Here is a 22,671-nt window from a genome sequence, read left to right as displayed (position 1 = left end):
ATCCTAGCTGTGTCTGTGACCTATGCCACAGCTCATGGCAATGCCAGGTCCTTTACCCACTGTGTGAGACCACAGATCAAACCTGCATCCTCATGGATACTGTTGCATTTAATACTGCTGAGCCACAGTGGGAATTCTGAGGAACTCCCCTTTTTACTTTTTTAAATGAGAGAAAAACAAAAGTTTAGTAACATTCGAGAGACCTAGGAAAATTGAGTAACTCCAGTTTCTCTGATAGTTTATTTAATATTAATGTACAGAACTGCAACTGAATTGTGTTCAGTTGACCTTTGAACAACACAGGTTTGAACTGTACAGGTCCACTTATACATGGATTTTTTTTAAATAAATAAATATGTACTACGCTACTACATGGTTGGGATTGGTTGAATCCACAGATACAGAAATACAGATATGGGGAGCTGACTATAAAATGATATTTGGGTTTTTGGCTGTGTGGGATTGGTGCTCCTAACCCCTGCATTGTTCCAGGGCCAACTGTATATTGATTTTTGTACCCTGAATTCATTTGCTAATATTTTGGTGAGCATTTTTGCATCTGTGTTCATCAGGAATATTGGTCTGTAATTTTTTTTGGTGGTGTCTGGTTTGGTTTTGGTTTTAGGTAATAATGGCCTTGTAAAGTGAGTTTGGAAGTATTTCTTCTTCCATTTTTTGGAAAGGTTTGAAAAGGATTTGGTATTCTTCAGATGTTTGGTAGAATTCACCAGTGAAGCCATCCTGGTCCTGAACTTTTATCTGTTGGGAGGTTATTATTGATCTAATCTCTTACTTGTAGTCTGTTCAGATTTTTCTGTTTGTTCATAATTCAGTCTTAGTAGATTATATATTTCTAGGAATATCCATTTCTTCTGTTGTCCAGTTTGTCAGTGTAAAATTGTTATTAGTTTTTTACGTTCCTTTGTATTTCTGTGTTGTCAGATGTAATATCTCCTCTTTCATTTCCTTTTTTCTCTTTTTAGAGCTGCACCATGGCATATTGAAGTTCCCAGGCTAGGGGTCGAATCGGAGCTGCAGCTGCCAGCCTACAACACAGCCACAGCAACGTGGGATCTGAGCTGCATCTTCGACCTACACCACAGTTCACGGCAAAACCAGATCCTTAACCCACTAAGCGAGGCCAGGGGTCAAACTCATGTCCTCATAGATAGTAGTCAGGTTTGTTACTGCTGAGCCATAACAGAAACTCCTCTCCTCTTTCATTTCTAATTTTATTTGAGTCCTCTTTTTTTCTAGGTTTAAGTCTAGCTAACGGTTAGTCTATTTTGTTTATCTCTTTGGAAATCCAGCTCTTAGATTTCATTGATTTTCTGTTCTTTTTTTTCTTTTTTTTTTTTTGGCCATGCCTTTGACATGCAGAAGTTCCTGGGCCAGAGATTGAACTCATGTCACAGTAATGATGACATCACCAGATTCTTAACTTGCAGAGCCACCAGAAAACTCCTTTTCTATTGTCTTTTTTCATCTCTTTCATTTATTTCTGCTCTGATCATTGTTATTTCCCCCTTCTACTAACTCTGCCCTTTGTTCTGCTTTTTCTAGTTCCTTGAGGTATAAAGTACGTTGTTTATTTGAGATCATTCCTGGTTTTTTTCCCTCAGTTTTATTAAAATATAATCGACATACTCCGTTGTGTAAGTTTAAGGTGTGTAATGAGTTGAGTTATATACATATATTGTGAAATTATTGCCATGATGTTTAGTTATTGTCTTTATGAGATATATAACTTTCCAATATACATAGAGCAGTGTTAACTATAGTCATCCTGTTGTTTATTACATCCCTAGTACTTATTTTCTAACTGGAAATTTGTACCTTTTGACTGCCTTCATCCATTCCATCCACCCCATCCTCCCCATCCTCCTGCATCTAGTAACCATAAATATAATCTCTTTTTCTATGAGGTTGCTGCTGCTTTTTTATTTATTATTTATCTTTAAGGTTTTTTTTTGTTTTTTTTTCCTTGGGCCGCTTCTGCGGCATATGGAGGTTCCCAGGCTAGGGGTTGAATCGGAGCTGTAGTCACTGGCCCACGCCAGAGCCACAGCAACGACAGATCCGAGCCACGTCTGCGACCTACACCATAGCACCATAGCTCTCGGCAACGCCGGATCCTTAACCCACTGAGCAAGGCAAGGGATCGAACCCACAACCTCATGGTTCCTAGTGGGATTCGTTAACCACTGAGCCACAACGGGAACTCCTTAAGATTCTACTTTTAAGTGAGTTTGGGTTCTGTTTGTTTTTTTGGTTTTACATACAAGTGAGTTCATACGGTATTTGTCTTTCTGTCTGACTTATTTCACTTAGCATGATGACCTCAGGTTCCATACATGTTGTCACAAATAATGGGATTTTCTTCTTTTTATGACTGAATAATATTCCATGTATATGTCACATCTTCTTAATCTACTCATCTGTCAGTGGATACTTACTGTTTCCATGTCTTGGCTATTGTATATAATACTGCTGTGAGCATGAGGGAACAGCTTTCCCTTTTGACATAGTGTTTTCATTTCTTTTGGAAATATTCCCAGAGGTTGAATTGCTGGATCATATGGTAATTATATTTTAATTTTTTTGAGAACTCTCCACACTGTTTTCCATAATGGCTTGTACCAATTTACAATCCCACCAACAGTACACAAGGGTTTTACTTTACTCCATATTCTTACTAACACATCTCTTTTTAATGATAACCCTTCCAAGAGGCATGAGGTGATCCTTTATTGTAGCTTTAATTTGCATTTCCTTAATGGTTAGTGGGTTAGTGATGTTGAGCACCTTTTCATGTACCTGTTGGCCATTTGTATTTCTTCTTTGGGAAATGTCTCTTCACGTCCTTTGCCCTTTTTTTTTGCTATCGAGTTATATGAGTTATTTTTATATTTTACATAGTAACCCCTTTTTAGATACCTGATTTGCAAATATTTTTCTCCATTCCATAGGTAGTTTTTAAAATTTCTTTGAACATTTCTTTTTTTTTTGTCTTTTTTTTTTTTTTCCCTGTCTTTTTGCTATTTCTTTTTTTTTTTTTTTTGTCTTTTTTTTTGTTGTTGTTGTTGCTATTTCTTGGGCCGCTCCCGCGGCATATGGAGGTTCCCAGGCTAGGGGTCGAATCGGAGCTGTAGCCGCCAGCCCACGCCAGAGCCACAGCAACGCGGGATCCAAGCCACGTCTGCAACCCACACCACAGCTCACGGGAACGCCGGATCCTTAACCCACTGAGCAAGGGCAGGGACCGAACCCGCAACCTCATGGTTCCTAGTCGGATTCGTTAACCACTGCGCCACGACAGGAACTCCTGAACATTTCTTTTTTTTTTTTTTTTTTTTTTTGTTTTTTTGTCTTTTGCTATTTCTTTGGGCCGCTCCAGCGGCATATGGAGGTTCCCAGGCCTAGGGGTCAAATCGGAGCTGTAGCCACTGGCCTACGCCAGAGCCACAGCAACGTGGGATCCAAGCCACGTCTGCAACCTACACCACAGCTCACGGCAATGCTTGATCATTAACCTACTGAGCAAGGCCAGGGATCAAACCCGAAACCTCATGGTTCCTAGTCGGATTCGTTAACCACTGCGCCACGACAGGAACTCCTGAACATTTCTTTTGCTGTGCAGATGCTTTTCAGTTTTATATGGTTCTGCTTATTTATTTTGTTGCTTGACTTTAGGTGTCATATTTTTGTTTTTGATGGAGGCATTTATTGCTGTGAACTTCCCTCTTAGGACTGTTTTGCTACATCCAATAAGTTTTGGTATATTGTGTTTTCATTTTTCTTAAGATTTAAAGATTTTCTCTTGATTTCTTTGATCCATTGGTGGTTTAGTAAGAAATTGCTTAATCTCCATATATTTGTGACTTTCTCTGTTACTTCTTATAACTGATAGCTAGTTATATACCATCATGATCAGAAAAGATGCTTGATACAATTTCAGTCATTTAAAGTTTTCAAGGAAGTATTTGAATGTTCCCTGTGTGTTTGAGCAAAATGTGTATTCTGCTTTGTGAAATAATATTCTGTGAATATCTGTTATCTGGACTAACATGTAATTTAAGTACAGTATTTCCTTATTGATCTGTCTAGATGATCTGTCCATTGTTGAAAGTGGGGAATTGAAGTCCTCTACTGTTATACTGTTATGTCTCTGTTTAAGTGTGTTAATATTTGCTTTATGTATTTAGATGCTCCTATGTTAGGTGCAAAAAACTTACAAATATTCTTTTTATGAACTGACTACTTTATCATATAGTGATCTTTTTTGTCTTAAAGTCTGTTTTGTCTGATAGAAGTATAGCTACCCTAGCTTTCATTTGGTTTCCATTTGCATGGAATATCTTTTTCCATCCCTTCACTTTCAGTCTTTGTGTCTCCCTTAAAGCTAGAGTCTCTTGTAGGTAGCACATAGTTGGGTCTTTTTTTGTTTGTTTGTTTGTTTCTTTTTTTTTAACCTACTTGGCTACTCTGTCTTGATTGGAGAATTTAGTCCATTTATATTTAATAATACTGAAAGATATGGACTTAGTGTTGCCATTTTGTTAATTGTTTTCTGGCTGTTTTGTAATTCCTTTTTCCTTCTTCTCATATTCTTCCTTTGTTCTTTGATGATTGTCTCTAATTGTTTGCTTAGATTCCTTTCTCTTTATATTTTGTGTATCTGTTACAGGTTTTTACTTTGTGGTTGCCATTAGGATTATATAAAACATCTTATATTTATAATAGTCTATTTTAAGTTGGTAAGTTTGAATGCACACTGAAGTTCTACATTTTTTTTTTTTTTCAGATTCTTTCCCCTTAGAGATTATCACATAATATTTGGTAGAGTTCCCTGTGCTATTCGGGTCCCTCTTGGCCAGCCATTCCATATACCACAGTGTGCATATTGCCAGTCCCAAACGCCCAACCCATCCCTCCCCCTGACTTGTACATTCTTATTCTTCCACCATATTTCATATTTTTGATGTTACAGTTTATATTTTTTTCTCTTGTGTATCCATTAACAAGTTTTTTTACTAATGGTTGTTTTTTAGCCTTCATACTAAATGTGACTTAACCACCACTTTTTCAACAGTAGAGTATTCTGAATTTATTTACTTACCTTTACCAATGAGCATGGTATATCTTTCCATCTGTTTGTGTCATCTTTGATCCTTTCATCAGCATCTTATATAGTTTTCAGAGTACCTTTGTTTTGTCTTTTTAGATAGGTTATTCCTAGGCATTTTATTCTTTTTGATGTGATGGTAAATGGATTGTTTTCCTAATTTCTCTTTCTTATCTTTCATTGTTAGTATATAGAAATGCAGTCGATTTCTGTGTATTTTATATCCTGCAGCTTTAACAAATTCATTGATGAGCTGTATCAGTGTTTCTGGTAGCATCCTTATGATTTTCTGCGTATACTATCATGTAATTTGCAGTGAAAGTTTTACTTTTTCCTTTCCAATTTGGATTCCTTTTATTTCTTTTTCTTTTCTGATTGCCTTGGCTAGCTAGGACTTCCAGAACTGTGTTGAATAAGTGTCTAAAGTGGGCATCCTTGTATTGTTGCTGATCTTAGTAGGAATTCTTTCAGCTTTTTGCCACTGAGAGTGATGTTGGCTATGAGTTTGTCATACATGGTGTTTATTATGTTGAGGTAGGGTCCTTCTATGCCCATTTTCTGGTGGGTTTTTATCAGAAATGGGTGTTAGATTTTGTCAGAAGCTTTTTCAGCATCTATTCAAAAGTTCATATGGTTTTTATTCTTCAGTTTATTAATATGGTATATTATTGATTTGCAGATATTGAAAAATCCTTGCATCCTGGGGATAAATCTCACTTGATCATGGTGTATGATTCTTTTAATGTATTGCTAGATTCAGTTTGCTGGTATTTTGTTGATGATTTTTGCATCTATGTTCATCATTGATACTGGCCTGTAATTTTCTTTTTTTGTGGTGTCTTTGTCTGGTTTTGGTATTAGGGTGATGGAATGAGTTTGGGAGTGTTCCTCTGTAATTTTTTGGAATAGTTTAAGAAGGAAGGTGTTAACACTTTAAATCTTGGATAGAATTCGCCTGCAAAGCCATCTGGTCTTGTACTTTTGTTTGTTGAAGTTTTTAAATCATAGTTTCAATTTCAGTACTTGTGATTGGTCCATTCATCTTTTGTATTTCTTCTTGGTTTAGTTTTGGAAAATTGTACTTTTCTAAGAAATTGTCTATTTCTTCTAGGTTGTCCATTTTATTGCCATGTAGTCTCTTAGATCCTTTGTATTTCTGTGATGTCTGTTGTAACTTTTTTTTTTTTTTTTTGCTTTTTAGGGCTGCACCTGCAGCATATGGAGGTTCCCAGGCTAGGGGTCTAATTGGAGCTACAGCTGCCAGACACAGCCACAGCCACAGCCACAACAATGCCAGATCCGAACCACCTGTGTGACGTACACCACAGTTCATGGCAATTCTGGATCCTTAACCCACTGATCAAAGCCAGGGATCGAACCTGCAAGCTCAAGGTTCCTAGTCAGATTAGTTTCTGTTGCACCATGACGGGAACTCCTGTTGTAACTTCTTTTTCATTTCTGATTTTTACTGATTTGAGTGCTGTCTTTTTTTTCTTGATGAGTCTGGCTAAAGGTTTATCAGTTTTGTTGATCTTTTCAGAGGACAAGCTTTTAGTTTCATTGATCTTTTCTATGATTTTCTTCATTTATTTCTGCTCTGATCTTTATGATTTCTTTCCTTCTGCTAACTTTGGGTTTTGTTTGTTCTTTCTGTAGTTCCTTTAGGTGTAAAGTTAGGTTGTTTATTTGAGATTGTTCTTATTTCCTGAGGTAGGCTTGTATTGCTGTAAACTTCCCTCTTAGAACTGCTTTTGCTGCATCCCATAGGCTTTGGATTCTTGTGTCTTTGTTGTCATTTGCTTCTAGGTATTTTTAAATTTCCTCTTTGATTTCTTCAGTGATCCATTGGTTGTTTAATAGCATGTTGTTTAGTCTTCACGTGTTTGTGTTTTTTGCAGTTTTTTGTTGTTGTTGTTGATTTCTCATCTTATAGTGATGTGGTCAGGAAAGATGTTTGATATAATTTCAATTTTCTTAAATTTACCGAGGCTTGATTTGTGCCCCAGAATGTGATCTATCCTAGAGAATGTTCTGTGTGCACTTGAAGAATATGTATTCTGCTTTTGGATGGAATGGTCTATAAATATCTATTAAGTCCATCTGGTCTGATACATCTTAAATAAATTAAGGCCTGTGTTGGAGTTCCCGTCGTGGCTCAGTGGTTAATGAATTCGACTAGAAACCTTGAGGTTGCGGGTTCGATCCCTGGCCTTGATCAGTGGGTTAAGGATCCGGCGTTGCTGCAAGCTGTGGTGTAGGTCGCAGGTGCCGCTCGGATCCCACGTTGCTGTGGCTCTGGCGTAGGCCGGCGGCTACAGCTCCAATTCGACCCCTAGCCTGGGAGACTCCATATGCCACAGGAGCGGCCCAAGAAAATGGTAAAAAGACAAAAAAAAAAAAAAAAAATTAAGGCCTGTGTTTCCTTGTTGAATTTCTGTCTGGATGTTCTGTCCATTGCTGTAAGTGGGGTGTTAAAGTCCCTTGCTATTATTGTGTTATTGTCAGTTTCGCATTTTAAGGTCGTTAGCAGTTGCCTTATATATTGAGATGATCCTATGTTGAGTGCATATACATTTACAATTATTATATCTTCTTCTTGGATTGATCCTTTGCTCATTATGTAATGTCCTTCTTTGTCTCTTATAGTGTTCTTTATTTTAAGGTCTATTTTTTTCTGATATGAGTGTTGTTACTCCAGCTTTCTTATGATTTCTGTTTGCGTGGAATATTTTCTTCCATCCTCTCACTTTCAATTTGTATGTGTCCCTAGATCTGAAGTGAGTCTTTTTTTTTTTTTTTTGTCTTTGCCTTTTCTAGGGCTGCTCCTGCGGCATATGGAGGTTCCCAGGCTAGGGGTCTAATCGGATCTGTAACCACTGGCCTATGCCTGAGCCACAGCAACATGGGATCCGAGCCGTGTCTGCAACCTACACCACAGCTCAGGGCAACGCCGGATCCTTAACCCACTGAGCAAGGCCAGGGATGGAACCTGCAACCTCATGGTTCCTAGTCAGATTTGTTGACCACTGTGCCACGACAGGAACTCCTGAGGTGAGTCTCTTGAAGACAGCACATATATGGTTCTTATTTTTGTATCCATTCAGCCAGTCTTTGTCTTTTGGCTGGGACATTACATTTAAGATAATTAAGATAATTATTGATATGCATGTTCTTATTGCCATTTTGTTAATTGTTTTGATTTTTTTGTTGTTGTTGACATTTTTTCTTCCCTTGTTCTCTTCTCTTGTGGTTTGACTATCTTAATGTTGTATTTGGATTGCTTTTTCTTATTTGTGTATCTATTGTAGATTTTTGTTTTGAGGTTACCATGAAGTTTTGGTATAGAAGTTTACATATATACAGGATTAAGTTATTGGTTTCTTGATTGCAGGTGCATCTATGGTATCCTGCATTTGCACCCTTCTCACGATTTCTGGTTTCGGTAGCATATTTGTGTGTGGATGATTTCCTACTTTTACAATATGTATGTGTTTAGTGGTGTGCCTTGTCATTTGCAGTATTTTTGTTTCTAATTGTAGCCTTTCCTTTTCCACCTAAGAAGTTCCTTTAGTATTTGTTGTAAAGCTGATTTAGTGGTGCTGAATTCTCTTAGCTTTTGCTTGTCTATAAAGCTTTTGATTTCTCCTTCAAATCTGAATGCAAGCCTTTCTGGGTAGAATAATCTTGGTTGGAGGTTTTTTTCTTTCCTTTCATCACTTTAAATATATCATCCCATTCCCTTCTGGCCTGCAGGAGTTTCTGCTGAAAAATCAGCCAGTTATCTAATCAGGGTTCCTTTGTTACTTGGTTTTTTTTCCCTTGCTGCTTTCAGTATTTACTCTTTGTCTTTAATTTTGGTCAGGTTGATGAATATGTGTCTTAGGTGTTCCTCCTTAGGTTTCGTGTGGGTTTTGTTTTGTCTGTCTTTTTTTTAGGGTCACATCTGTGGTGTACAGAAATTCCCATAGGGATTGGATTGGAGCTGCAGCTGCTGGCCTGTGCCACAGCCACAGTAACTCAAGATCTGAGCTGCATCTGCGACCTTTGTCACAGATCATGGCAATGCCAGGTTTCTAACCCACTGAGTGAAGCCAGGAATCAAACCCACATCCTCATGGATACTAGTTGGGTTCATTACCACTGAGCCAAAATGGGAACTCCCTCCTTGAGTTTATTTTATAGGGTGCTCATTGTGCTTCCTGGATTTGAGTAATTCCTTTCCCATGTTAGGGACATTTTCGGTTATTACCTCTTCAAATGTTCTCTCTCTTCTCCTTCTGGAACCCTTAAAGTACGGATATCTGTGCATTTAAAGTTGTCCCAGAGTTTTCTTAGATTGTCTTCATTTCTTTTCCGTCTTTATTCTCTTTTCTGTTCTGCATCATTGATTTCCACCAATCTGTCTTCCACCTCGCTTATTTGTTCTTCTGCCTCCTGTATCCTGCTGCAGTTTCCTTCTAGTGAATTTTTTATTTCAGTTGTTGTATTTTGCTTCTCTGGTTGCTTAATCTTTGTATCTTTTATTTCTTTGTTCAGCGTTTCTTGTAATTCATCAGTCTTTGCCTCCGGTTTATTTGAATCATCTTTGCTATCATTAGTCTAAAGTCTTTTTCATTGGAAATCTCCAGATCACGTAGCTGTTTTTCTGGGGTTTTTTGTCATCCCTTTATCTGAGTTACAATTCTCTGCCTTTTTTTTTTTTAACTAGATGTCTTTTTTTTTTTTTTTTTTTTTGATGGTTTTATTTTTTAATATTTTTTTAATGCCTTTTCATTTTGTATAGATTTTTTTGTGTGGTCTCCTTTTAGCAGGCAGTGGGGTTGCAGCCTTTTTTGCTTCTGATGTCTGCCCTCCTCGTGACCAAAGTTGTCAGGGGGCTTGCTGCAGGCTTCCTGATGGAGGGACTGGTTCCTGCCCACTGGTAGGTGGAGCTGATTCTTATCCCTCTGCTGGGTGGGGCTTTGTTTCTGGGCGTGATTAGAGGTGGCTGTGTGCCTGGAGGGGTCTTTAGGCAGTCTCTTTGCTGTGATCCCACCCATTTGGTTGTTTTGGCCTGGGGCTTCTCAGCCCTGATGGATGGGCCTGGATTTTTCCAAAATGGCCACCTCTAGAAGTGTTCACGCTGATGATTATTCTCAAGACCTTTGCCTCCAGTGTCCTTCCCCAACAATGAGCCACAGTCATCCCCTGTTTTCCCAGGAGATCCTCCAAGAACCGTAGGCAGATCTAGCCCAGATTCCTGTGGAGTCTCTGCTTTCCCCTGGTACGCATGAAGGCCTGTGTGTGCCTTTCTCCATTTCTCCCAGTCCTGTGGAGCTCTTACCCACAAGCCCCGCTGGCCCTCAGCGCCAAATGCTCTGGGCCTGGGAACTCTCACTCCTGTGGGTGAGCCTCTGCAATATGGTTACTTTCCAGTTTGTGGGCCGCCCACCGGCAGGTGTGGGGTTGCTTATATCACATAATCGCCCCTCCTCCCATCTCAGTATGGCCTCCTCTTTGTCTTTTGGAGTAGGATGTCTTTTTTGGTAGTTTTCAGTCTATTTTATTAATGGTTGTTCAGCAATTGGTTGTAATTCTGTTTTCATGAGAGAAGGCGGGCTCCAGTCTTCTAGTCCACTCTCTTAATCCTGTCTCAAGTTTTTCGTGCTTTCTTAGGTATTCTGTTTCTTTGTTGAAATTCTTTTTTTTTTTTGTCTTTTTGCTATTTCTTTGGGCCGCTCCCTCGGCATGTGGACGTTCCCATGCTAGGGGTCGAATCGGAGCTGTAGCCACCAGCCTACACCAGAGCCACAGCAACGCAGGATCCGAGCCGTGTCTGCGACCTACACCATAGCTCACGGCAACGCCGGATCGTTAACCCACTGAGCAAGGGCAGGGACCGAACCTGCAACCTCCTGGTTCTTAGTCGGATTCGTTAACCACTGCGCCACGACGGGAACTCCTCTTTGTTGAAATTCTTACCTTGTTCATGTATTGTTCTCCTCACCTCAGTGAGCACCTTTATGACCATTATTTTCAGCTCTTTTTTTCCCCTGATCAGTGTCTAACTTATTTTTTACTTTTAACACCTGCTTTTTGTGTTTTGCTGTGTTTATTTTGCATTTTTTCCAAATTATAGTTGATCTATAGTGTGGTATATTTTGAACTCTTTATCAAGTAAATCCCTTATCCGTTTCATCAAGATCTGTTTCTTGAGTTTCATCTTACTCTTTTGTTTGGAACATATTCTTCTGTTTCTTTATTTTCCTTGACTCTGTGTTGGTTTCTGTGCATTAGGTAAAACAGCTACTCTCCCAGTCTGGAAAGAGTAGCCTTGCATAGGAGGTGTCCTAACCATCCAGTCCATCCCTAGCTCTTGGGTGGCTCCCACATCTTTGTGATTGTCCAGGCCACTTTGTTCATTCACGATGGCTCCTAGAAGATGAGGCTGTGCCGCAGCCTATTTTGATGTGAGGTTTTCCTCATTCAGCTGATAGGTAGGAGTCACTCGGCTAGTGTCTGAATTCCTTTCAGAGAGAATTCTTCCATATGCAGTGTAGATGTCAGTGCCATGGGAGGAGGTGAGTTCAGGAGCTTCTCTTGCCATCGTGAACTGGAACCCTTTCATCCTTGTCTTTATACTGTAGCAGCTTATGTATTACTTGTCCTAAATGCTACTTCATTATGTATTTATTTATTTAGTCTTTTTTTTTTTTTTTTGCCACACATTTGCAGCATATGGAGGTTCCCAGGCTAGGGGGTCAAATCAGAGCTAGAGCTGTTGGCCTGTGCCACAGCCACAGCAACACCAGATCTGAGCTATGTCTGCAACCTATACCACAGTTCGCGGCAATGCCAGATCCTTAACCCACTGAGTGAGGCCAGGGATCCAACCCACATCCTCATGGATACTAGTTGGGTTCATTACCACTGAGCTACAGTGGGAACTCCTATTGTTTTATTTTTTTAATTTACATAGATATTGTATATATTATTCTGCAACTTTTTTTCGTTGTTGTTAACATTGTTTTAGAATTCTGTTGATATTTCCAGTTCGTTTTAAGTGCTATATAATTAAGTTCATACAGTGTACCCCATTCGTGTGTGTGTGTGTGTGTGTCTATTTCCCCTATTGTGAATATATAGATTATGGTTATGAAAGCTGCAAACAATTCTAAAACGAACAACCAGTGATATGTACAAAATTTTTTAAGCTCTATTAGAATTGCTGGATCATGGCTTTTATACTTGTTCACCATTGCCAAATTCACCTCCAACGTGACTGCATCAGTCTGTACTCATCTCAGCAATGTGTGACAGCTTCTGGTTTGCCACATCTTTTTTTTTTTTTTTGTCTTTTTGCCTCTACTAGGGCCGCACCCGTGGCATATGGAGGCTCCCAGGCTAGGGGTCTAATCGGAGCTGTAGCTGCCAGCCTCCACCAGAGCCACAGCAACGCGGGATCCGAGCCATGTCTGCGATCTACACCACAGCTCACGGCAACACCAAATCCTTAACCCACTGAGCAGGGCCAGGGATCAAACCCACAACCTCATGGTTCCTAGTCGGATTCGTTAACCACTGTGTCACAACAGGAACTCCTGGTTTGCCACATCCTTTCAGACACTTCCTATCGTTTGTTCGAATTATTATCCTGTCCTCCACCAACTAAAATTCTGTTTTTCATTCATTTTTATCTACTTTGGTTATCCTTGTTCCTCTAGAAACAGTCCATTTCTTACCCAAAACTTCTGTAACTTTTCAGTTTTTTGGGTTTTTTTTTTGTTTTTTTTTCCCTTTCCCCTCCAAGAGTGCTCTTTCCTTCTCTTGATTATTTCAGCTGTCTTCCTTTAAATTTGACTCAGGTAATCTCTAGAAACCATCATCCAGTAAACCTACATGTTTCCCTTACTATTCACATGTACATGATATCCTACTTTGAAAACATTTTAAGTTAAAATGTTTTTATTGGATCTTTAGTTTCTAAAGAATACATTGTGGACATAGTAAAATGTTACAGAAACATCATTTAAAATAGATTGTGAGGAGTTCCTGTTGTGGCTCAGTAGGAAGCAAATCTGACTAGTATCCATGAGGACGCAGATTCGATCCCTGGCCTCACTCGGTTTAGGATCTGGCATTGCTATGAGCTGTGATGTAGGTCACAGATATGGCTCAGATCCAGCATTGCTGTGGTTGTGGTATAGGCTGGCGGCTACAGCTCCGACTTGACCCCTAGCTGGAAACCTCTGTATGCTGCCATTGTGGCCCTAAAAAGACAAAAAAATAAATAAATAGATTGTGCAAGTCAATTTTACTTACCACCTTAAGATGTTAAAGTAATTTGAGGAGTTCCTGTCGTGGTGCAACGGAAACGAATCCAACTAGAAACCATGAGATTGCGGGTTTGATCCCTGGCCTCACTCAGTGGGTTAAGAATCCGGCGTTGCCTCGAGCTGTGGTATAGGTTGTAGATGTGGCTCGGATCCTGCATGGCTGCAGCTGTGGCATAGGCTGTCAGCAACAGCTCCAATTAGACCCCTAATGTCTATATATGGGAACCTCCATATCCCGCAGTGTGGCCTTAAAAAGACAAAAGACAAAAAAAATTAAGAAAAAAATTTGAAAGATTTGAATTAAAAGAGAGTGGAAAGAAAAATAAAAGCCCAGGGACATTGGATTCTCGGGGAAAACTTTAGAAAGCTATCAAACTAATTTCCTTGAGATTAGAGCCAAAGTGAATTTCTTACTTTTCCGAAAAGGGATGAAATGCCCTACTTCACAACTAGCAGATGCCCAAGCAGATATGTAAACAGTGGAATATAAAAAAGCTAGTGGAGAGGTAATTTGTTAGATCTCTTAAGCAGTATGGAATTAGGAAGGCAAGATTGCTAAGCAGGGAAGAATGGGACTCCTTAAAAAATGCTAAATCATATTAACTTTTGCTTATAAGCAGGCTGCTTTTTAAGGGTAAGATATGTATACATAGTTACATCCTCCTCCTCAGGACCTTGATAGGTGAAAGGGTAGGAGACATTCAGCTCAGATGGTTTAATGTTTTTTTTTCTTCTCCTACCAATCAAGAGTACTTAATACAGGCCTTTGTGTGCAGCATGCATTCCGCGTGTTGCTTGATTTTCAACCCAAAGTTGAATATACAACCTCAGTACTTCTTTGAGACATTTTGAATATACATTGTGCATTCATCCGTTTGCTTTGTGTGACTAAACATACAAACAAATAGAAATTAGCTATAGGGGAGAGTACATTTAAGCACATTCACAGCAATCTTTGAATTTGGTAAAACTCAACTATTTGGCTGCCACCTTAACATTTCTGGCTTTCAGAAACTTATGGTACGTGTCTCCATGTTATAGGACTTGCCGTGCATAGAAAGCTGCCCTCCAGATCTCATTCACTCTCTCCATCTCCAGTTAACAAAAACAAACAGTTCCATATGCAGAGAAAAAAGCAGCAAAAGCCAAAAGAAGCAGATAACCGCCGATTCCAAGCAAAGGTATGTCCCATCTCTTAACTGCCATTGGGCAGCAGGCGTTACCATTTACAGTCAGCCACATGCTACAGTGAACATGCTGTTGATTAAAGGCTTAAAATGCATTTAATATTCTTGAGCTGAGTGAATGACAGAATTATGTGACCTAATTTTTATGTCTCCCATTAGGGAACATAAAATGTGTACTCATAAAACTTTAAGAAAACTCATCTTGGAGTTCCCGTCGTGGCGCAGTGGTTAACGAATCCGACTAGGAACCATGAGGTTGCGGGTTCGGTCCCTGCCCTTGCTCAGTGGGTTAACGATCCGGCGTTGCCGTGAGCTGTGGTGTAGGTTGCAGACGCGGCTCGGATCTCACGTTGCTGTGGCTCTGGCGTAGGCCGGAGACTACAGCTCCGATTGGACCCCTAGCCTGGGAACCTCCATATGCCGCGGGAGCGGCCCAAGAAATAGCAACAACAACAACAACAAAACAACAACAAAAAAGACAAAAGACAAAAAAAAAAAACAAAAAAAAAAAAAAAAAAAGAAAACTCATCTTGTGAGATATAGCCATGTGCTGCAGTGATTAAGAAAAAGTAGATCAGTGTAGGCTGGTATTTTCAGAGAAGGCTTTGGAAATGAAGGGAATTTGAGATGGATTAAATAACAGGACATTTGAGTTCTAGATAGGATGATAGTGCCCAAGATGGGAATGAGAGATGCGGTGGTTAGTATTTAATAAGGAGAATATATGATTACTAAGGGACTTTCTGCTGTGGAATAGGGATTTTGAAATGCAGCATAAATTTAGAACACTACATAGTATGTCTTAGAATGGTAAAAAACTGAAACTAATTTCAGTGTCTTACAATAACATCTAATTTCAGCTCTATGTGTAACTTCCAATTTAGCACATAATTTCCATTCAGGGGAGTATAAAAATAATGTATTTTTTCATCCTGAGTTTTTTTTTCTTAAATAATGATTTTTATTTTTTTCCATTATAGCTGGCTTACAGTGTTCTGTCAATTTTCTGTTATACAGCAAGGTCACCCAGTCATACATACATATTCTTTTTTCTCACATTATCATGCTCCATCATAAGTGACTAAATATAGTTCTCAGTGCTGTACAGCAGGATCTCATTGCTTATCCATTCCAAAGGCAATAGTTTGCATCTATTAACTCCAAATTCCCAATCCATCCCCCCCCCACCAACCATAAGTCTCTTCTCCATGTCCATGCTTTTCATTTCTGTGGAAAGATTCATTCGTGCCATAGATTAGATTCCAGATATAAGTGATATCATATGGTATTTTTTTTTCTTTCTGACTTAATTCACTTAGTATGAGAGTCTCTAGTTCCATCCATGTTGCTGCAAATGGCATTATCTTTTTCTTTTTTATGGCTGAGTAGTATTCCATTGTGTTTTCACAGTTTTTATAATTATGTCAAGTTTTATGTCCCAGTTACATATCTGCTAAATAATTTACATTTATGATATATAGCCTTAAAGGAACTTAAAAGTGAATGGAATGGTAGAATCTTAAGTGAATGTATGTTTTAATAACTATATATTATATGGCCTCTTTCCTTCTAGGCAATAACTGAAGCATTTGAAAAGGAACTAAGAAGAAATAAAGTTCAAGAGAATATTGGACCTTTAGGAATAAATGAGGAGGAGGAAACAGTGGGTAAAAGTCTCTACTGTGATAAATGCCATTTGATCAGATCAGTGGAAAGTACAGAGACGATCTTTTTAAAAGGAAAAAAGAATCAATAGGGCCTTAATCATTAGCCCTTTGGAAAAAGGCAGAATTTCATTTCATCATGTGGGATTTTCTTTTATGTATACATATATACATATATATATATATGTATATATATATACATATATATATAGGGTAGCCAAGTTGCAAAAATGTGGCAAGACATGGTGCCAAAGAACACTAGCATTATTGCTTCCTGCCTAAAACTTCCTTCAGTTTTGAAGGAATCCTATTTCTTTATCAGTTCACTAGGATTTTAAAAAACAGATTTGACTGACAAGTTGAAGGGAGTAACAGAAGTCAGGAAATCCCAGTTGTTCTGTGCCTGGTTGGAAGAAACCCAAAGCATAAGTTTTCATTGCCTTTCAAAAGAATAGTTGTAGAAACTAAATGAAGGCATGGGGAAAATGCTTATGTTAAAATGTTCATAAACAACAGGATATAAAATACAATATGGTTATGACTAAACATTGTTTAAGAACTTTTACGGTCTACATGAAAAAGTTGTTAAAGGGCCAGTACATCAAAACATTAGTAGTAGTTGCATTTAGGGTGTGGGACTATGGCAACTATGAAACTTTAAAAAATTCAATGCTTTTTCAAATTCCAAGGGATGCCAGAAACCAAAAGATGCGTTTAATTTAAGGTAAGTTAAATACTAACCAGATTTTAGAAATTTGAAGTAAGGTGGTTTGGATGGGGATTATGTTAGCTATTTTTGTCAATATATAATATTTAAGATGATGTATGAAAGAGTTATTAGCTTTCTCTCATTGCTATTCTGTTTTTTATCTGCTTCTAAGGAAAAAATATACGGAGAAACTCTTCATAAAGAAACTCCAAAACGTAGTCAGCCCTGGAAGATTTACTCTAGAAAAACCACATCTCCAAGTCCAAGAAGTGGCTTGCCAAAGCCAAATAACGCAGTTCCAAGTAAGACCCACAAAATTGTACTTTATGGAAAACTGGCATCCTTTAAAAGTGTTTGCCGCAGTCCAAGGACACAGCACTGAAAACTAACAGTCTACCAGTTAGCTGGAGAAAGTTTCCATCTTTTATCACTGCCATATGCTAGATTTCTATAAAGAGAGATAAAACTCTGAAATAAGGCATTTATTTAAAACTCTTAATTATATACCAATATATTGGCACCAAACGGAGGCCAGAGCTGTGACCTGCTGTTCCAGCTTTTATTCTTCGCACTCACACTGGTTGCCTTTTCTTTGTTTCTGGGAAGTTGGTAGAACCACAGGGATGCTCCAAAGCAAGCAGAGGGCCTGTCCAGCTCCTGTTGTATTGACAGTTGGCGCCAGAGTGCAGTTTCAAAGACTGCCAGCCTTCTAACTACATCCCATCCGACACTTTGCCTCCCAGGAGGGCCGAGGAGTCTGTCTGACCACACACACAGCATCCATCCCAAGCGCTGAATCGGCTGAGCAGTTAAGATGGACTTCACAAGACCAGTATGTCATCAGTCAGAACTGTTGAGCTCATTTTCATCCTTACTGGGAGGTGCCTTCTTCCAGTCAACGATGACATGCAAAAGTAGTAACATGACTTGAGAACCGTTCTTTTCAGGCTCAGAACCACATCACGTAGATAAGCTTTGATCTACCAGGAACAAGGGATGAGATTTTTCTTAAAAGCTGTCAGCAAGTTTCTCGAGTTAAGACTTTTTTTTTTACCTTGCAGTGAAAGTGAATGAACATAGTCTCCTGCCCCTGATGCTGCAGCAGTTTCCATTTCTCTATGTTTCTGGCCAAACACTAAGCAAAATGTGGAAACAGCAAATCGCTCAGGTAGAACAGCTTAAAAAAGATGCATGTAGAGAAAATCGATCAAAGAAGAAACTCCAGGATGAAGTAAGTTAAGTTTAGGAATACAAGCCAGAAAGGGGAAGAGCTTATCCTTGAGGACCCAGTGAATAGAATTATTAACATCCTTCCCTTCTCTCCCACTTCAAGGTAGAAGAAGCCTTGCGAAGGCATGACCTCCTTACTGCGCTTGTCAAGAAAGAATATGAACATAACAGAAGACTGGTAGGTGCAGAGCAAATTGGGCATTATAATTTGAGATTTGTAAGTTGTATTAATTCTTCTTATTTGTACCCCAGCTAAATAGCAGTCCCACAGACTCACACCTCTAAGTCTTGCTTGAGGAAGCATTTAGGTCTTGAACGAAAACTGATGGGAGGGTGGGTAGGTACTGTCTGTATATAAACGGTTTCATCTAGTCTTTGTAGCAGCATTGTAAAGATAGTTTCTATGAAACGAAGAAAACCCAAAGCTTTGCGACGTTAACGTGCCCTGGGTCCCACCATAGTTGGCAAAGGTAGAGTTGAGATTTTTAAGCCAGGTCTGTCTCTACCTTCACCGCCTCTTGGAAGTCAGGTGGTTCTAGCCTAGCGCTTTTTTTGTCCTCTCCCATCTTTCTCAGGTCCCAGATAGAACGCTGAGGTTGTTAGGTCTCCATCAGAATTTGGATTGAGAATCATACATAGTAGTAGCTTATCCTCTGAGGATCATGAGAGGACAGAGGTCAGAGATGGCAAGCCCGAGGAAGAGACAGTGTAGAGACGAGCAGCGAGAACTATACTCCCGAACTGTTCATGAGAAGAAGGGGAAGCCACCGGAAACACTGCACGGGATGGGTGTGCAACACCCAGCTGAAGGCTTTGTGTACAGGACTTCATTGCACCCCCACTGCTTTGTTAAGATACCATCTCCCTTCCTTAGTTTTCATGTCAGTTCTCTTGATAACTCAGCGTGAAGGTCTTGGAGAGGGCCAGTTTTCTGCTCCTTTTAAGTGGACCCCTGGGGCAGTGGGGAGATGAGCTTCTCATTCCACGAGTTTCACTGCTGTTCTCTGCAGCAGGAGGGGCTCCTTGGAGCGGCTCTCCCAGCCGAGGTGACGGGGGCTCGGGGGGCTGACAGTCCTTCACACCTGACGTCCAGGCAGCTGGCCACGGGCCTCCATAACTGGCCGGGAGGGGGGCAGACGAGAACCCTGAAGTTGTCTTCCCCCCGTCCTTACTGCCTTTCCCCTTTCTCTTTCTTAGCAAGACTTCAAGGACCGCATTCACAGGCAGAAGTTGACCCAATCTAAGATAAAAGAAAATCGGCAGCAGATTGTTCGTGCCCGAAAATATTACGATGATTATAGGGTTCAGTTACGTTCAAAAATGATGAGAATGAGGACCCGCGAAGAAATGGTAAACTTGGCTTTGACTTTTCTGACCCACCCTGTCAGGAAGGTGCGTTTCGTCCATTGCCTTTGAGGACCACCTTCTTTTTGACTCTTGTCCCAACTCGAGTCCAAAATCCAGCTGCAAGTTGGAAGTGTTGGCCTGAGTTCCGCCTTGTCCACCCCTCATTTTGTTACCCTCCCTCGTGCACCCACTCTACCCTCGGCCTCTGCTCTAGGTCTCCATTCCCTCTGGCCTTCTGCATGTGGGCACTTCTCCAGGACCACTGCTGTAGTGGTTTGGGAACGCGTTAGACAGGAATTTAAGGTGTGGGGCACATGCTGTGAGATCTTCCCAGAAGGTTTTTAGCTGTCTCATTCTACTCAAGCTGAAATATTTAGTTGTTTGGGATTCCAAACTGGCACTAAATTTCTTCTGTAGAGTAAAACCTTAAGGTCATTATACTTAACTGGGCTAATACTCCAAAGTGGGTCATGCGATTAGCCTCGTTTCTAGAGTATACTGCTAAGGATTTGAGGGGCTCAGTAAGCGGACACTAAGGTAATGCTGGCTAACGAACGCATGGCTGCACTTTGACCAAGAATCCTTCCTAGGCAGTGCAGAACCTTAGAACAGTTTGTTTTCCTGGGGCCTGGTTTGATGATACCCACATCAACCTAATTTTTGCACAAGTGTAGATGCAGCATCTGTTTCTGCTCTGGAGTTCTTGCCCTATACATGTGGCTGCTTGAGAATTCTTTTCTGAGAGCAGTAAGGAGTCTCTGGGATACTGGAAGAGATGCTGAACACCATGAGTCATTAGAGAAATACAAATTAGAACCACAGTGAGATAAACTCTCCCCCACTAAAATGGCTAAAATAAAGTGTTAGTTAGGATGTGGAGAAGGGCTCGTGGGGTTATGAAATTGTGGAACCCTTTTGACAGTTCCTTAAAAGGTTCAACATGTGATTCAGTGCTTTTGCTCCTAGGTAACCACACACTATTTATAATCACCAAAAAGAGGAACTAACCCAGTGTTCATCAGTTGATGAACGGATAAACAAAATGTGATATATCCGTCTAGAAGAGTGTTTGGCAATAAGAAGGTATTATTGATACATGCCACAGTATAGATGAACGTTGAAGACATGCCAAGTGAAAGATGCCACATACTCTATGAAACCATTTATAGGAGATGTCCAGAATAGGCAAATCTGTAGGCATACAAAGTAGAGTGGTTGCTAGAAGGAGGTGGGAGCGGCCGCTGATGGTTATGGGGTTTCTTTTTGGAGTGAAGAGAATATTCTGAAATTACCAGTTAGGGTTGTACCGATATAGTAAAAGCACTGATTTATAAATCTTAAAAGGGTGAATTTTATCTCAATAAAGCTGTCATTTTATATCTTTGTGAAATGTAATCAGCATATATACCTCTACTGGGGCAGAATTATATTCCTACATGAAAGTTTATTTATGTTTCTGACTAAATAACTGACAGATATTTAAGAAACTATTTGAAGAAGGTCTACAAATTCAAAAGCAAAGATTACGAGACCTAAGAAACTATGCCAGAGAAAAGCGAGATGAACAAAAAAGACAGCACCAGAACGAACTGGACTCACTGGAGAACTACTATAAAGACCAGGTGGGCTCACTGCTGCTCTGACCTGCTTAATCCCCTCACCCTGTGTCAGACGGCAGCTTAGTCTGTTGAACAGTAAACCTCCACATGTTAACTCAGACCTTGTCACTGAGGTCGGACCGACCCCATTTTCAAGATTAAAGTTTAAGATAAAATAAGCTACTGCTTGACCGTAGTACAGAATCTATAGTACCCTGTTTCCATTAAAGATTTTAAGCATAAGAACTGTTACATTTGGACTACAAAGTAAGATGTGGTTTGTTTTCTTCCCTGTAAAACAGTTTTCATTGTTGGCAGAAGCTATATCACAGGAACGTCAAGAACTCAAAGCCAGAGAGAAATCCCAGGCTCAGGTAATAATTAACAGATTGAAGTCATTTACCTTCGTAAGAGATAGAAGATAACCACCTCAGGCTTTTTAAGTGGAATGAGATCCGTCTACAATTCAAAACTTTGTACGATTTTCACTTTACTTGTTCAGGTCTCTGTAAGAGCTGCTGCTGAACTATTAAAATGACTACAGCAGCTCCGTGAGCAGGAAGGTGGTGGAGAGGGAATGGGCCTGGGTCCATGTTGTGTGAATAGCAGGATGACGTGAGTTCTCTTTTAGGTGTTACATAAGGCGAAGAGGGAGCTGAGGTCTAAAATGGAGAAGGAAATTGAACAGCTGCAGAACCTGATAACACAGAACGACGATGATGCTTTCTTTCGGGAGTTGGAGGCGGAACGCTTCAAATCTCGGCTTCATCTGGCTTCCTTTCAGTACAGTAAAAATCCCTTCCTGTAAGGCCAGACGTCACCAGGGCAGAGCAAGAATTGAGCCAGTAAAGTCTAACCCAGCAGAATCACTTCTAAGGAACTTACCTGTATATTCACTCCCGATACTTTTTATGAAACTGTTTTTAAATAAACACTGTTTTCCTAAAGTTGACTTGCTTTTGAATTTAGGATCTGAAACGTTAGTAGCAGAGCGCAAGAGCAGTTAACACGCCTTGATTCTGCAGCCAGCTCCTGCGGCCCGTCGTTTTGGTGAACACACACAGTGAGGCGCACTGACCAAAGGAAAAGAGCCCTCTGATTGAGAACAGGGCTGAAATGTGGCCTTGTTATAAGGGATGGAATGTAGGGTTAAAACGTAGAGATGGGGGAGGTGCTTTTTCACGTGGAGGCTGGAAGATGAGAATTTATTCATTGTGGCTTCTCTGTGTTGGGAGAGGAGACAGGCGTGAGGTCAGACGGTCTGCGCCTCCAAAGGGCACTAGTGACGGACTGCGGGGGAGGAGGCATGATGGACTTGAAGTGGGCAAGAGGACACCCACCCTGCTTCTGCTATGGGGGCAGGTGAGGAAAAAGAAAAACCCCCTCGGGTGGAAAGTCAGGAGCGGGAGGGTCCCTTGAGAGCAGTTGAGAATGACTGCTGATCAAAGCCAGAGGATGGCAGAGGGCACCAGGGAAGGACCGGAAGGCGAAGAGAG

At 40.2% G+C, this 22,671-nt stretch overlaps 1 protein-coding gene across 3 annotated transcripts in view; it reads left to right on the top strand.

Moving 5' to 3' along the window:
* The window catches only part of CEP95 (centrosomal protein 95), a 63,811-nt gene extending 41,689 nt beyond the window's left edge, over positions 1-22,122 (top strand). For 2 of the 3 annotated variants that reach the window (XM_021066757.1, XM_021066755.1), the window contains 9 exons: positions 14,482-14,621; positions 16,201-16,290; positions 17,173-17,302; positions 18,062-18,231; positions 18,334-18,408; positions 19,428-19,580; positions 21,053-21,199; positions 21,478-21,549; positions 21,807-22,122. In XM_021066757.1, the coding sequence (XP_020922416.1) occupies positions 14,482-14,621; positions 16,201-16,290; positions 17,173-17,302; positions 18,062-18,231; positions 18,334-18,408; positions 19,428-19,580; positions 21,053-21,199; positions 21,478-21,549; positions 21,807-21,983 (1,154 nt within the window). In that variant the 3' untranslated portion in view covers positions 21,984-22,122. The remainder of the gene's footprint in view (positions 1-14,481; positions 14,622-16,200; positions 16,291-17,172; positions 17,303-18,061; positions 18,232-18,333; positions 18,409-19,427; positions 19,581-21,052; positions 21,200-21,477; positions 21,550-21,806) is intronic. The other variant, XM_021066756.1, reaches the window with a different exon arrangement.

Source organism: Sus scrofa, chromosome 12 (genome assembly GCF_000003025.6).
Source record: "Sus scrofa isolate TJ Tabasco breed Duroc chromosome 12, Sscrofa11.1, whole genome shotgun sequence".
Taxonomy (NCBI): Eukaryota; Metazoa; Chordata; class Mammalia; order Artiodactyla; family Suidae; genus Sus; species Sus scrofa.
The sequence above is the reverse complement of the archived record's forward strand: the minus strand, read 5'-3'. Positions and strand labels throughout refer to the sequence as shown.